Genomic DNA, 17,093 nt, shown 5'->3' with positions numbered 1-17,093 from the left:
CAACGAAAGGCAGCGTAGGCGCCGCCTACTGGGTGGGGAGCGCGGGATCGGAGAGTAGCGAGACAAAGTGGGGCTAAGCGAATGTAGCATGTCTCTGCTCTTTTTTGTACGTTTTGCGTAGCTCTTAAAATTTGATTATTCTCGATACTCTCGGTAGTGTGGAATATTTAATTTTGTCCATCTCGTTAGCTGTCTCCATATTTGTGTTTAGAAATACTTTTTCTTTGATGAGAAAGGTCACATGAGTTGTAGTCCGGAGATCGAGCAAGCCACGGACTAGTACTGAATCCTTCCCATCCTTGAGGAAAATTTTTATCGAAGTAATGATACTTTTGAATAAGATTCATTGAAATTAATATTTCATAGATATATCATGATTTTCGCTGAATATTATTTAAATCTAGTAAAAACCAAATTATAAAAGTTGGATTTTGTATGTCGATAAATGTACCTTTACAAGAAACATTTTAGGAATGTTTAATATCCACATTCTCTTATCATTATCATTACTGCAGCCATTTGGAAATCTATTTCTTACTCGAATGAGATCTTTTCAACATCGAATTCCGTAAATATTTGGTATGGATTGCCGAGAAATCAAATCGTAAGTAGGTATTTTAAACTGAAATAAAATTAAAATTTAATTGTAATTTAAATTAATTAAATTGAAACTATTTTTATTGTTTCCTTTTTAATCATTTCTCTAATGTAACTTTTTTTATTATCATTCGTCTGTCTATCGATTTGAATTATTTTTTTATTTAATCAATGCAATAAACATTTTCTTTCTAGAAAAATAATGTGTAATCGTTATATTACTGTTTACTTTTATTACTAGTATTGTTCCTATTGAATTATTTTTCCTATTGACATAAACTTATTGACAGGACTTAGATCGAACTTTTTATATTATCACGCTTGAACTCTCAAAAGTAGTCTCGATTTTTTACAAAATAATTTGTTAGTTCCGGCAGAGAATAATTTAGAAGAGGTAACATTAAATAGATAAGCTACGATATTCATGCACAATGACGCACTTGCCCATTCTGCACGTAAGAATTATTTTTATTATAAAAATATTTATTTTGAATATGTATAATATATCTTTACTCTTATTTTATTATTATTATATTTATATTATTATTTATTTTTATTTTATTATTATAAAAATGTTTATAATTATTATTTTATTGCGTAGTTTAATAGAATCTATCGAAATTGTGAAGATCGCTATCTCAGTTTCAATACTGTATTCTACTCTCAGGGCTTAATTTTTATATCATGTTCACACATCAAGACTAAAAATCTTAATAAAAGTAGTCATTACTACATACATATGTATTATAATGTTTTCATACATGAAAGTTTTTTTTTGTTAAAAATGTTAAAAATAAAAACATACTTTGCACTTAAAATAAATTTAATATTTAAGTCCAATTATCGGAACCACTTTTAATATTAATTTCAATGAATCTTATTCAAAAGTATCATCCGCCATTACTTCGATAAAAATTTTCCTCAAGGATGGGAAGGATTCAGTACTAGTCCGTGGCCTGCTCGATCTCCGGACTACAACTCATGTGACCTTTCTCTTCAAAGAAAAAGTATTTCTAAACACAAATATGGAGACAGCTAACGAGATGGAAAAATTAAATATTCCACACTACCGAGAGTATCGAGAATAATCAAATTTTAAGAGCTACGCAAAACGTACAAAAAAGAGCAGAGACATGCTACATTCGCTTCGCCCCACTTTGTCTCGCTACTCTTCGATCCCGCGCTCCCCACCCAGTAGGCGGCGCCTACGCTGCCTTTCGTTGTAGCCACGCGCTGATTGGCAAACTTTAACAATTTATAGCGTAAAAAATAAAGCTCAGATAAAAAAATGGCTCAGGACTTTTCGATTTAGTTTGTTGTCCTGCACCTGATGGTGTGCTTCGTATACGTTTGTTTAGTTACACCCTGTATACAGGATGTCCCATAATTCGCGAACCACCCGTCAGTTGCAGATAGAGCATGTTGAACTGAATAGAAAAGTCCTCTACCATTTTGCGATTTTCGCAATAATTAATGAGAAATAAATTAAAGAAGATCAGCCAATTCGCGTGACGACGGCGAGAAAAGACAGCCCAGTTTCATATCGTTACTAAGCATGCGGCGAAAAGAAACAGTATAATGTTACACGGTTGCTAGGCGCGCGATGAAGCGGGGAGGAGCACTTTACAAAAGACAGTAACTACATACGAGTAGCGCTAACTCTGGACCCCCGAGTGGGCTGTCTCTTCTCGCTGCACGCTTATCATCGCTCGAATTGGCTGATTTTCTTTAATTTATTTCTCATTAATTATTGAGAAAATCGCAAAATGGTAGAGGACTTTTTTACTCAGTTTAACCTACTCTACCTGCAACTGACGGGTGGTTCGCGAATTATGGGACACCCTGTATATATATATATATATATATATATATATATATATAAGCATAAGTCATAAATATATGTACATACAGGGTCCGCCAAAAGTACCAGAACTCCTCAATATTTCGAAAACTAATAGCGTTTTTGAATGAAGCAGGTTTGATCGATCCGAGAGCGATGACATCATTGACCAATCACAGCCATTTATTCTTCAGAGAAATGGCTGTGATTGGTCAAGAACGTCAAATTACTCTCAGATCGATCAAACCTGTTTCATTCGACAATGCTATAAGCATTTTAGAAAAATTTGGAATGAAACTTGTAGGGCTTAAAATAAGGCATTTAATGGTGACCTTGATCTAGAGGTCAAATTTATAGTTCATTTCAAGGTCAACTTAATTTTTTTAAATGGAACCCACTATTTTTATGACATATTCTTGTAGCTTATCTCGAAAGCTTTCCAAAACACAATAATAAAATTATTTTTTGTTTTTTCGAGTTATAAGGCTTGAAAGTTAAAAATTTTTCGACATAAAATGTACAACATTTTGTAAAATATTCAGTTTTTGATAATTTTACCCTAATACTATTATGCACAAAATAATGAGAAGAATAGATTGGTGTAAAGAAAACATAGCTGCTTTTTTCTGTAGTTGTAAGTTACAAATTATATAGTTTTTTTAAAACAATTATCTGTTTTCTTTACACCAATTGATTGGTCTCATTATTTCGTGCATAAAATTATCAAAAACTGAATATTTTATAAAATGTAAATTTTATGTTAAAAAATTGTTAACTTTCAAGCCTTATGATTCGAAAACACGATAAATAATTTTATTATAGTGTTTTAAAAAGTTCTCGAGATAAGCTACAAGAATATGTCATAAAAAATAGTGGATTCCATTTCAAAAAATTAAGTTGACCTTGAAATGAACTCAAAATTTGACCCCTAGGTCAAGGTCACCATCAAATGCCTTATTTTGAGCCCTATAAGTTTCATTCCAAACTTTTTACAAAATGCTTAGTTTTCGAAATATTCACGGGTACTTTTGGCGGATCCTATTGAAAGTATAAAACTATACACGGTGTGTAACAGGTATAAGGAGTTTTTGGAGGAAAATACGTATTTTCTTGAAAAATGTTTTATTACCAAAGTTGTAAAAGTTACTTATCATTACATAGTAGTATAAGTATGATTTTGAATAACGTTATCAAAGTTACATAAAGATCATTTTGAAATATTTCTATAGAACCCTCATTTTTTATTGCATATACATGTAGCTTATTTCGATAGCTTTTTAAAATAATAAAGTGTATTTTTCATTCTGTACTTTTCGCATAAAAATAAGTATTTTATCATAAAATAGTATCTTATTATTTTTATGCATAAAATGATTAGACAAATCAATTGGTGCAAAAAAAAACGCATTGTTATTCTTTAAAATGTATATAATGTGCAAGGTTTTCCAATTATGCGTTTTCTTTATATTGATTGGTCTCATTATTCTGTGCATAAAAATAGTAATACTGAAAACGAAATGTTTCACTAAATATTTAGTATTTTATGTCTAAATACTGTACTTTTTTTGCAAAAAGCACAGAATGAAAAATACTCTTTATTATTTTGAAAAGCTCTCGAAGTAAGCTACACGTACATGCAATAAAAAATGAGGGTTTCCATTATTTCAAAATGATCTTTATGTGACTTTGGTAATGCTATTCAAAATCATACTAATACTACTGTGTAATGATAAGTAACCCTTACCACTTTGGTAATAAAACATTTTTCAAGAAAATACGTATTTTCCTCCAAAAACGCTTGATATGATCGTTGTTACACCCTGTATATAATTTATATAATATTTTTTATGAGAAGTCGTGTGTGTGTGTGTGAATAAGATTGGAATAGATTATTTTATTACTTCATGTTTCTATCTGATAAATGTAGCTTTTTTAAATTATATTTATGAAATATTTTTTTTTTTTATTTAATCGGCTCTCAATATTAATAAATAATAAATAAATAAATGTGATCTGATGTTATAGATGTCGGCCAATAGAGCCAAGCGCGAAAATTAATTTCTAATTTTTCGGAACAGTATCTCTTGGTTTGAGATCACTGAGTTCCATTTGATTAATTATCAATTAACCTCGTACTTACAATGGAAAAATAGGCGAGAAAAATATAAAAAATTTATTTCTTTCCGAAAAGAGGCGTAAACTTAAGAAATATATTTCTTAAGTTTACGCCTGGGCCTAATCATGGCGTTATTTACAAACATCTATTTAGAAGGCAAATGAAAAATATAGGATCGAAGGGGTCTGAATAGCTTAGTGGTAAGAGCAGTCGCTCGGAAAGCGAAAGACGCGGGTTCAATTCCCGCTTCAGCGACTTTTCGGACCTATATTTTTCTCGCCTATTTTTCCATTGTAAGTACGAGGTTAATTGATAATTAATCAAATGGAACTCAGTGATCTCAAACCAAGAGATACTGTTCCGAAAAATTAGAAATTAATTTTCGCGATTGGCCGACATCTATAACATCAGATCACATTTATTTATTTATTATTTATTATATTTATGAAATAAAATTTTTATGAAAATCTATTTAAACAAAATTTAGATTTCACAAATATTTAAATTTATAGGAATATATTCTTTTAGATATTTTATATTTTATCTATTAACTATTTATTATTTGTTCAATAAAATCAATTTTATTATGAAAAAAATTAATATAGATAAAATAATGTAAAACATATTAGCCTAATTGTAAAATTAAAAATATTTTGATAAATTAAAAATATTTGGAGAAATTTGGATTTACAGAAAAAATTTATTTCAGATATTTAAAAAAAACTGCATTTATAATAAGAGGGAGGGAGGGAGGGAGGGAGGGAGGGAGGGAGGGAGGGAGGGAGGGAGGGAGAGAGAGAGAGAGAGGGGGGGAGAGAGAGAGAGAGAGAGAGAGAGAGAGAGAGAGAGAGAGAGAGAGAGAGAGAGAGAGAGAGAGAGAGAGAGAGAGAGAGAGAGATTGATTGATTGATATTTATTAGCTTTCTCAGCTATTTGTAAAATACAAGTCTAATTTACATTAATTACAATATACTCCTTTAACTCTCGCTTAAACGCTTCCAGTTCTTCGATTCGTCTTATTTCAGCTGGTAAGGCATTGTACATTTTCACTCCCTCATAAAACATACTCTTCTGTGCACTCGTTGTCCTACGAAATTGTACCACAATGTCCCCAGCTTGCCGTGTCTGTCTTTCATTCTCTTTTCCCACTATTGTTAACTTATTTCTTAATTGATCCGGTAACATATTCTTTAAAATCTTAAAGATAAATATACACACATTATATATTTCAGCCTCTGTCTTATGGACATAAACTGCAGCGCTTGCAGCATACTCTCCACTTTGGTATATCTATCACATTGCAATATGACCCTCATGGCCCGGTTTTGCGCTTTTTGCAATTCATTCAGTTGTGTTTCTCCCATATCAATTAACAGCGTCGCACAATACTCAAAGTGAGGCGCTATGATTGACTTATATATAATACATCTAGTGTATGCCGATATGTAGTTACCTATTCTATTTAAAAAACTCACTTTTTTCCCTATTTTCTTTAGCATATAATCACAGTGGTCCTTAAATCTTAACCTATCGTCAATAATTATGCCTAGATATTTCATTCTTTCCACACGCTCTATCTCCGTTCCATCCAAACATTTCAGTGTAATGTTACCTCTCAGTTCTTTTCGTACACTTCGAACTATCATATATTTCGTTTTCCCTGCGTTCATTTTTAACTTATTTGTATTCATCCATCTTTCCACTGTAACAAATGCCATATTCATTTTTCTTTCTAATTCCGCACTACTCTCTCCAGTCACATACACTAGCGTATCGTCTGCAAACATTTTTATACTACATCCCTCCGGACAGACTTTAATTATATCGTTTATATATATTATAAATAACAAAGGTCCTAATACAGATCCCTGTGGTACTCCATATTCTGTGGCCAATAATGCAGACCATTCATTGTTAAATCGTACCTGCTGTGTTCTATTCTTTAAATATGATCTTAACCATTCTAAAGCTGTTCCTCTAATTCCGTATTGATATAATTTCTCTAACAGTCTTTCTCTATCTATCGTTTCAAATGCTCGCTTGAGATCCATGAAAATTACCCCCACCATTTTTGCCTCACTAACTACCAGTTTCCATTCGTCAATGACTGTTTGAATCGCTGTTTCACACGAATACTGTTTTCTAAAACCTGACTGATGTTCTGTTATAATACAGTTATCTTCTAAATACGCCTCAATTTGCTTTTTAACTACTAATTCTAATACTTTCTCGAATATTGGTAACATATTAATAGGCCTAAATTCACTTGCTTTTCTGGCTTTTTCTATTTTTGGAATCGGTATTATCGTAGACGTTTTCCAACCTTCTGGACAGCAACCTTCCCTCAAAGAGTTATTTATTATATCAATAAATTCCTCTTTTATTACATAAAATACTGCTTTAAGTATATCACTAGTTAATCCCTCCTCCGTGCCTTTCTTTTTTGGTAGTTCCATAACAATTTTTTGTAAATGCTCTATTCTAATCATCTCAAAATTTTCCATTATTCCCTCGCTTTCAATAACAAAAATAATTCTTTTACCTGGACTTCCTAACTTATCTCTACTTATAGATTTTACTATGTTCTCAATACTCTGTATATAATATAAATTAAATTTATTAGCTATATTGCACCCTTCAGTATTATCTAATATTTCAAAATCTATATCCTCTATTTTTTTTGTACCCGTTGGTTCGCCCCTTATTATTTCTTTTAAGGTTTTCCACATAGATGTCGGATTTCCCTTGTTATGATCTATCATATTTTCATAGTATTCTTTTTTCTTTGTCCTGATTAGTTTAACCACTGCATTTCTTTCGATTTTAAACTGTGACCAATTTTCATCCGTGTCATCATACAACGCTTTACTGTATGCCTCATCCCTTTTAGCCGCTGCTTCCCTTATTTCATCCGAAAACCACTTTTTCCCTTCCCATATTTTCGGAATTCTAAATTTTTTTCTAGGTGCTGTAGCATCCAACGCATCTACTATATTATCGACAAGTTTCTTCGCTCTCACACTGACATTCATATCTTGGCTTTTTCCTAATTTATTTTCCACTAATTTAATAAATTCATCTACATTAAACTCTTTAAAATTCCTAGCATTAAATTCTCTGTATTTATTATCAATTTTATTCGCATTAAGATCAACTTTTAACCACGCATGGTCCGTTATTTTAGGTTCATGAATTACTTGCACTTCTATTTTATTATTAGCGTAAATTAAATCTATAATTGTCTTACTATCTTTCGTAATTCTCGTCGGTTTATTTACATATTGTTTCATGCCTAAGCTCAACATTGTCGTTTGTAACTTCTTTGTATAAAACGAGTCCAACATAATATCTATATTAAAGTCTCCTATTACTATACATTCTCCCCGTATTATTAATTCTTCTATTATATCCTCCAGAAATCTCACGAACTCACCATGCGATGAACTCGGTGAATGATATATTACTGTTATCACTCCTTTATACAATTTATCTTTCACCTCAATCGCAGCACACCAACAATTCGCTTCTAACTTTTTTACTAATACTATCTCATATTTAATATCGTCCCTTACATATAAAAGAACTCCTCCTGTATTTCTGTTTTCAGCATCACATCTAATCATACTATACCCCGGTACGTTCACTTCACAGTCTTCAATTTCAGCAGTCACTCTGGTTTCTGATAACGCTATGAACGCAGGATTCATTTTCTTCATAATCTGATGCTGTATCTCGTCTTTATGCGCCATCAAACTTTGCGCATTTGTATATAGTATTAATTCCGTTTCCTTCTGTAGTTGCTATTTATCTTCCTCCCATCCGGCCCTCCTCTTCTCCTCCTGTATCGCCCTCTTGAAAGTCGGACATTCCGGATCAAGTGCGCCATGCTCATCATTTATTTTCAAATTGTATGTTTGAATCTTAAACATACAATTTATACATCTTTTCTTTGTCGCTGTACATTCACTCACCTTGTGATTTCCTGCACATTTGTGACATGTTTCATTACGCGTACAATTCTTTGCAATATGATAATAACCCCAGCATTTAAAACATCTTTTAATGTTAATGTGATTGAATGCAGGACACTTTCTCCATCCTACATTCAGTTTCCCTTTTCTCAACATTACTTCATGAGTCTCTTCATCTGCTTCAATTATTACGATACCATCTTTTCCTCTTCTTCCGGACTGATATTTCTCATTTATTTTCTCTTTAACTATTCTCTTCACTATTCGCATATGAATTCCTTCATTTTTCACGTCAATTTTGTTCTGCTTCTTAATTGTACCTATTAAATCATCATCATTCAACTCCATTTCTTCCTCGCTAATATTGACAATTTTTATCTTAGGTTTCATCCGCGGTGACTCAGTAACGTTAAAATTCTCGCCCAGCTTGGCTTGTACTGTCGCCTTTAGCTTTTCCATTTCTTCTCCAGTCTCACAGCCGAGAATCACTGTTCCCTTACTTCCTTTTTTTAACTTCGTTATTCCCATAGCCATATTCTTGATATCTACCTTTTCTTTTATCAGTTTTTTAATTGCTTCACTCTCCTGTTGCACCTTGGGTTTGACAATTATAATATTTTCTTTTTTCTTCTCTTTAACTGCTTCACTATAACATCTTTGAGCTCCTCCTGCCAGTCCACCCGCTCCTCCTTGTATAATTCTTCTCAAGTCTTCCAGTTCTTGTTTAATACTTCCAAATTCTTCTCGAACTATTTCCTTAACCATCATTTTAATTTCCTTCTTACATGCTGTTTCGTCTTTTATTTCTTTCACAGTTTTTACAAGCCAATCTATTTTTACGTCAATACTCGATGATCCACTCGCTCCTGATATTCTATTTCCACTGCTTGATGTCGTAAACGAACCCGTAGATCCTGTAGATCCTTGTCTTTCCCTGCTGCTCCCCGCTGCTGTCGGTGCCTTCTTCATATCTGCTTCACTTTCAATTGTAAATTTCTCAAATGGGCCAGGACACGACACCAGTTCGCGATTTCTATCATAAATTTTATGTTTACTTGCACATCCTGGATGGTAAAACAGTTTAATACAAGATTTGCATGCAACAACCTGATTTTTTATTGCCTTCTTACATGCCGAGCATCGATACTCGTCATATTCATCGTTCATATCGATAATTACCGGCCGAAGCTGTTAATACCAGCATAGGCGGTCAATTACCTTTGTCCAAATTCACACGTCAGCGCTTTGTGTCCACCTTTAATGTCTACCTGTCGGGTGAAATCTCGATGCCTCATACAAGAAATATAACTCTCACGCTCACAAATCAGCATATTCCTGTTAGATAACACTCATGTCTATTCCCGGTCTATGCAACTATTACTTCAATACTTTTTCGCCACTCTCCCTCACTATATAATCACTTAAAAGTTATCACTTTTGCAGAGCGATGTTTGACACGTCTTCTCTCAGAAAAGAGAGAGAGAGAGAGAGAGAGAGAGAGAGAGAGAGAGAGAGAGAGAGAGAGAGAGAGAGAAGATACAAAGAAAGGAGAATAAGAAAGAGAAGGAAAGAGAACAAAAAAGTACGTTTAACAACGCATCCCAGCAAACACAAAATATAACTGCTATGTAACATGTACGAGGGTAGTCCCAGAAGTACCCGACCTGACGTATAAATGGCGATTGTTGTCTAAAAAAAATTACTATGGTAGAAAGTACCAACCTTATAAAGCTTAAGTTTCAAGTTTGAAGACTCTACGTTGTTTAGTATTTGTTTGGCAGCCATCAATAGTGAACGCTCTCAGTGAATTTGTAAACATGGAAAAAATTGGTCATCGTTATGTGGTACAATACTTTCATTTGAAAGGTCTCAGTCCAATCAATATCAAAGCCGAGCTAGATTCTACTCTGGGGGAGTCTGCTCCTTCGTTTACAATGGTAAAATATTGGGTGGCAGAGTTTAAACGAGGCCGTACGAGCTGCCAAGACGAACATCGCAGTGGTCGACCAAATGAGGTGACCACGCCAGAAATGGTGAAGAAAATCCACAAAATGGTATTGGATGACCGTCGACTGAAAGTGCGCGAGCTAGCAGACATGGTAGGCATTTCAAAAAGTGCTGTACATCGCATATTGACTGAAAATTTGGACATGAGAAAGCTGTGCGCAAGATGGGTGCCGCGTTTGCTCCAATCAAATGGCCAAAATCAATGAGTTAAAGTTCGAATTGCTTCCTCACGCACCCTATTCGCCAGATTTAGTCCCCTCGGATTATTTTCTCTTTCTGTCGCGAATTCATTCGCGAGAATTAATCGGCGTGATAAATGAGAGTGTCGCGCGGCCCGTCCCGCGCGCCTGTCACTCTCTCCCGCGATTTCGCGCGTTTGTCGTTCTCTCTCTCGCGCTCCCGCGCGCCGGTCGCGCTCTCACTCGCGCTCCCGCGCTCTCGTTTCAGCGCGCTTCGATCAGCTGTGCGCGTTTACGTCACCGCGCTCGTTCAAACACTCGCTCGCCTGGGCAAACAGGCGCGGAAAACAATAAACAGCTTTGTCCCCCGACTTTCGAGACGATCCGTTAATGTATTGTTACAAGACCAAAAATCATTGGTCTCTTAACGGGAGAACCTTCTCGAAGGTCGAAGGGATACAGCCGCCTGCGTTGACTCCGCATTCCTGTTTGCCCACTCGTCTCGAGACCGTTCGCGCTCGCAGATCGCTGTCGATTAGTTTCTTCTTTTCGCGCCGTCGCCGAACTATACGCTGCTCACGCGCACGTTGCACTTGCAATTGCCGAACCCGCCGACTTGTATTGTTTAGAACACTTGTTTGTCATACTGGACACGAAAAATACACTGCAATACGGACACTTTGATTATTGAAGTTTCTCTCCTCTCTGCCTCCGAACTTTTCCAATCTCGCTCGTGTACCGCTCTATCTACGCGAATCTCGCGCGCCAATACAGCACATTTCTGGTCCTTCGAGCCGGATCAACGTGATCCTTTCTTCGGCTTCCTCGTCACTGTTCTCGAGCTCGCCGTTTGTGTGGAGTGTTGTGGTGCCGAAGTGACGTGCGGTCCACCGTCAGGAACGAAGATGGAAAAGTTAGTGGCGGTTCAGCGAGACCTTCAATCGCGCATTGCGCGCTCAACTGAGGTGCTAGAGAGCTTGGAGTCCACCAAGGTCACCATGGGCCTCGTCCGATCCGCCGTGTCAGTGATGGACGTTAGGTGGAGGAAATTTGAGACCAATCACGAGAAGCTAATAACGGACTTCGGGGACACTCTCGTTGAGAGCGCCTACCTCACAGACGATGTCGCGAGTGCTGTAGAGGTAGACTACCTCCGGCAGCGTGCTCGTCTGCTGGACGCGGAGCAGGCTCTCCTCCTGGCTGCGGAGGGGTCTAAGAAGGAGCGAGCGGGGCCCACGCCGTCGCCGTCGCGTAATGCTCTCCCCCGGATTCAGCTGCCGCAGTTTTCGGGCAAATTTGAGGACTGGCCGGCTTTCCGAGACCTCTTCAGCTCTCTCGTGAGCAATGAATCCTCCCTGTCAAAAGTGGAGAAAATTCATTATTTGAAGACTAGCGTCAAGGGGGACGCCGAACAACTCATCAAAAACCTGCCAACGACGGAGGACAATTTTGAGCGCGCGTGGACCACCCTCAGCGACCATTATGAAAATAAGCGTATGCTGGTGAGGTCATATCTGGCTGCATTCACCGCTCTCCCCAAGATGACGTCCGATTCGGTAACTGACCTTCGACGCATCTTCCACGGCGTGGTGTCTGTCGTCGGATCTCTGGAGGGGATTGGCCGTCCGATCTCCAGCTGCTCGGACCTTTTCGTCCACCTGGTGGTCGAGCTCCTCGACACTAGGACCCGCCGTGAGTGGGAAAATTCGCTGGGAAAGAGCCCCGAGCCCTCGACGTACGACGAGCTCCGTGAGTTCCTCCAGGAGCAACTGATGACCCAGGAGGCGATCCTATCAACCGCCAGCGAACTGTCCGGAAAGTCGTCAGAAAAGTCCGGCCGCTCTGCCCGCAGCAATCACGTGAAGGGCCGCGCCGTCGATTCTAGCCGCAGCTGCCCAATCTGTAAGAAGGAACACTTCTTAGCATTCTGCGAGCAATACAGGAAGAAATCTGCTCCCGAGCGACGCGAAGCGGTAACGACTCACCAACGCTGCTGGAACTGCCTAGGTCGTCATATGGTCAGCGCCTGCCCATCTTCCAAGAACTGCAACAAGTGCTCCGGACGTCATCATACGTCACTGCACGAGGCCTTCGCAGCCTCTTCGACGCTCGCTGTGGACTGCTCTCCGTCGCCGACGGTGCATGTGACTGAGCGCCCGCCAGCTGAGTTTTCGTCGGTCTTGCTTGCGACGGCCCGCGTTCGTGTGACTGATCGTGCCGGAAAGTGCCACGTAGTTCGCGCGCTGGTCGACCCGGGGTCCGAAACCTGCCTGGTCGCCGAGTCACTCGCCCAGAGACTCCGCTTACCTCGAACCCCGACGTCGGTCGCTATTTTTGGCGTCGGCGGAATTCAGACGGGATTCTCCCGGGGCCGCCTCGTCGTCGCGTTGTCCTCGCGTACGAGGCAATTCTCGTGCAGTATCTCCGCTCTCGTGTTGCCGCGCCTGTCAATGTACAGCGGCACGGCGGGCGGGAGCGCGTGTTCGTGGCCCCACGTGCGAGGACTTGAGCTGGCCGACCCCGAGTACTTCCGTCGGGACCCGGTGGAGCTTCTCCTCGGCGCGGACGCGTACGCTGACATCGTCCTCCCCGATCTACGGCGGGGAGGACCCATGGAGCCGATCGCGCAGCAGACGCGCCTCGGCTGGATCATCCTGGGGCCCGCCGGAATCAACAGTCACGCCGTGTCATCCGTGACCTCGCTTCAGTGCACTACGACGGATGAACTGCCTGCCCTCGTGCGCCGCTTCTGGGAGTGGGAAGAAATGCCCCGCGGCCCCATACCGCTTACCACCGAGGAGAGAGAGTGCGAGGAGTACTTCTCTCGAACGCACCAGCGTCTCTCCGACGGTCGATACGCAGTACGCCTGCCGCTTCGACGAGAGCCACCGGACCTGACTGCCACGCGCCGCGCTGCCTTCCGGATGCTCGCCACTATGGGGCGTCGGCTAGAGCGTGACCCGGCGCTTCGAGACCTGTATCGGACCTTCATGAGCGACTACCACGCCCTAGGTCATATGTCGCCCGTCGACGCTGCGCCTGCTGAGCGCTGCTGCTACCTGCCGCATCACGGGGTGCTCCGAGGGTCCGGTATCAACGCCAAGCTCAGGGTCGTGTTCAACGGCTCTTCTCGCACCTCCGAGGGACTCGCTCTAAACGATTTCTTGCACACAGGGCCTAATCTTCTGCCACCTCTCGCCGACGTGCTCCTGCGCTGGCGCTGCCATCGCTACGTCTTCACCGCCGACGTGGAGAAGATGTTCCGCCAGATCCTAGTCCATCCGGCGGATCGGGACATGCAGCGCATCCTGTGGGCAGAGGACAACGACGTAAAGACCTTTCAGCTCAATACCGTCACGTACGGGCTGGCGTGCGCTCCGTACTTGGCTATTCGAGTGCTACGCCAGCTCGCCTGCGACGAGACTCGGCGATTTCCCCGAGGTTCCGCCGCCCTCCGGCGGGATGTTTATATGGACGACATCCTTACCGGCGCCGAGGACTTGGAATCTGTTCGCCTCCTGCAGACACAGATATCCGCCCTCTGCATGGCGGGCGGGTTCCCTTTGCGGAAGTGGGCCGCTAACCACGGGGCAATCCTTGCAAGCGTCCCGCTCGAGCACCAGCTTCGACCTGCTGTGGACGCCACGTTGCCGACCGACGCCTGCTCCGTGCTGGGTTTGAAATGGACGCCCATGAGCGACGACTTCTCTCTCGTCGTCGGAAGATCGGCGGGAGTCCCTCCTACGAAGCGGGTTGTACTCTCTCAAACCGCTCGTCTGTTCGATCCCCTCGGCTGGTTGGCCCCCATCGTCGTACGGGCAAAACTGCTGATCCAAACCACCTGGTTGGAGCAGCTAGATTGGGACGCTCCTCTGCCATCGGGACATGCCGCAGCCTGGGCGAGGTTCGAGGAGGAGCTCCCTGTTTTGGAGAAGGTACGAATACCGCGCTGGTATCGTTGCGACGCGGCTCCTTGTGGCGTCGAGATCCATGGCTTCGCTGATGCCTCGGAGAGGGCTTACGCCGCCGTGGTGTACCTTCGGACGATCAGCGACGGAGAGCCTTACCTCTCGCTGGTGCAGGCTAAGACGAAGGTCGCGCCGCTGAAGAGGGTGTCTCTACCCAGACTGGAGCTCTGCGCAGCGGCCTTACTGGCGAAACTGGTCGAGCACGTACGAACTACGCTCGACCTGGCTGGATCCCCCACCTTCCTGTGGACGGACTCGACGGTCGTGCTCGCCTGGGTTAGAGGTCACCCTGCGAAATGGACTACCTTCGTGGCTAATCGTGTGGCGGAAATACAACGGTCCAGTGAAGAGTCTAGATGGAGACACGTACCTGGGCGCGATAATCCGGCGGACTGTGCGTCCCGGGGCGTGTCCCCGAGCGATCTGCTGGAGCACCCGCTATGGTGGACGGGGCCCAAGTTCCTGACCCAGGACCCTTCCGCTTGGCCTCCGCCTCCAGACGGCTGCGATCTCCCGGACCTACCGGAGCAGCGCCCCACCCGGTGTCTGGCCGCCGCAAGCGCTCGGGAGCCTGAGGAGCTCGCCCGCTTTTCGTCGCTGCGCCGGCTGCTGCGCGTCACCGCCTGGATATTGCGCTGGCGAAAGAGATCTCTGCGACGTCCGCCTTCGCCGCCGGACCTGAGCTCGGGGGAACTGAACGAGGCCTTGGAGAGGTGGCTGTTAGTGGTCCAGTCACTGGCCTACGCCGTGGAGCTGGAGGACGTCTCCTCCGGACGGTCGGTTTCAAAACGCAGTCCCCTCCGCAAGCTCACGCCGATACTAGGCAACCAGGGGATCCTGAGAGTGGGAGGGCGGTTAAAGCATTCGTTATTGAATGACGACCAGCGGCACCCGATCATCTTGCCGCCGGAGTCGCATTTGACTCGACTTACCATCGACGACAGCCACCGTCGCACGCTTCACGGAGGAACCCAGGCTACGCTGACCCACCTGCGACAGCGCTTCTGGCTCCCGCGAGGCCGCCAACTGGTGCGGCGATACATTCATCGGTGCCTGCAGTGTGTTCGATGGCGGGCGGCCTCCCCTCAGCCGCTGATGGGAAACCTGCCGAGAGCGAGGATCACGCCTAGCCGGCCGTTCCAGCACACAGGAGTGGACTTCGCGGGACCAATCTGGCTCCGAACGACGAAGGGCCGCGGACATAAAGCCTACAAGGCTTTTCTCTGCGTCTTTGTCTGTTTCAGCTCCCGCGCCGTTCACTTGGAGGTTGTAAGCGACTACTCGGCCGACGCCTTCCTCGCCGCCTTCCGACGCTTCGTCTCCCGACGAGGTCTGTGCCAGGTTGTTTACTCCGACCGGGGTACGAATTTCGTGGGGGCTGACACGCAACTAAAGGACCTATTCGACCAGGCGAGCCGTGAGCGCCACCGAATCGTCGGGTGCCTAGCCGATGACGGAGTCCAGTGGCGCTTTAACCCCCCGGCGGCGCCTCACTTCGGGGGCTTGTGGGAAGCGGCGGTGAGAGCGCTTAAGCACCACCTGAGACGAGTCATAGGCGAGACCCGGTTGACCTTCGAGGAAATGGCCACTTTCCTCGCTGAGACCGAGGCCTGTCTCAACTCTCGCCCGCTCCAGGCCCTGACGGACGATCCAGAGGACCTCGACGCCCTGACCCCCGGTCACTTCCTGATCGGGGCGCCTCTCAACGCGGTTCCGGAGCCGACACTCATCGACGTGCCTGAGAACCGACTCAGCCGTTGGCGGCTCCTCCAGCAGATGCGGGACCACTTTTGGCATAGGTGGTCCCGCGAGTATCTCCAGACCCTCTCCCCACGGCCCAAGTGGTGGTCGATAAGCGGGAATCCGCGCGAGGGCCAGCTGTGCCTGATCAAAAGCGAGACCACGCCGCCGTGCCGCTGGCCCCTCGCGCGGATAGTGCGCCTCCACCCTGGAGACGATGGCCATGTGCGTGTGGTGGACGTCCGGACCTCCGCCGGTGAACGGTCCCGTCCGGTGGTTAAATTAGTACCCCTGCCGACAGCGGACGCTGCGGAACCGGGGACGCCCGAATAGATCGCGCGTTCAAGCTCCACTCGTGTCTCGTGTAACTCCGACCTGTAAATTATGTGTATTTGTGCGATTCCTGTATGAAACTCGGTAAAACGGCTGTAAAATAGTGTGCTCTTACCTCCGTTGTTTGTCGCCACGATGGCCATGCCCTTGAGAGCGGGAGTCGCGGGATCAATCGTCGACCACCTGTCGACGAGGCGAGCGGGATGTCGCGAATTCATTCGCGAGAATTAATCGGCGTGATAAATGAGAGTGTCGCGCGGCCCGTCCCGCGCGCCTGTCACTCTCTCCCGCGATTTCGCGCGTTTGTCGTTCTCTCTCTCGCGCTCCCGCGCGCCGGTCGCG

The 17,093-nt window shown here is 43.5% G+C and overlaps 2 protein-coding genes across 2 annotated transcripts; both read left to right on the top strand.

Moving 5' to 3' along the window:
* The first annotated feature begins 10,341 nt into the window (after nt 1-10,341).
* On the top strand, nt 10,342-10,737 carry LOC145947676 (protein GVQW3-like). Its single transcript, XM_083057455.1, has one exon. It carries the CDS (start codon nt 10,342-10,344, stop codon nt 10,735-10,737), a length of 396 nt encoding a protein of 131 aa, XP_082913581.1.
* Nucleotides 10,738-11,615: 878 nt separating this feature from the next.
* On the top strand, nt 11,616-16,751 carry LOC145947675 (uncharacterized). Its single transcript, XM_083057453.1, has one exon. The coding sequence runs from the start codon at nt 11,616-11,618 to the stop codon at nt 16,749-16,751; it is 5,136 nt and encodes a 1,711-aa protein (XP_082913579.1).
* Nucleotides 16,752-17,093: the final 342 nt, after the last annotated feature.

The sequence above is a fragment of the Prenolepis imparis genome, unplaced genomic scaffold, assembly GCF_030444845.1.
Source record: "Prenolepis imparis isolate NDT839.2.m4 unplaced genomic scaffold, iyPreImpa1.0 SCAF_118, whole genome shotgun sequence".
NCBI classification, from domain to species: Eukaryota; Metazoa; Arthropoda; class Insecta; order Hymenoptera; family Formicidae; genus Prenolepis; species Prenolepis imparis.
The sequence above is the reverse complement of the archived record's forward strand: the minus strand, read 5'-3'. Positions and strand labels throughout refer to the sequence as shown.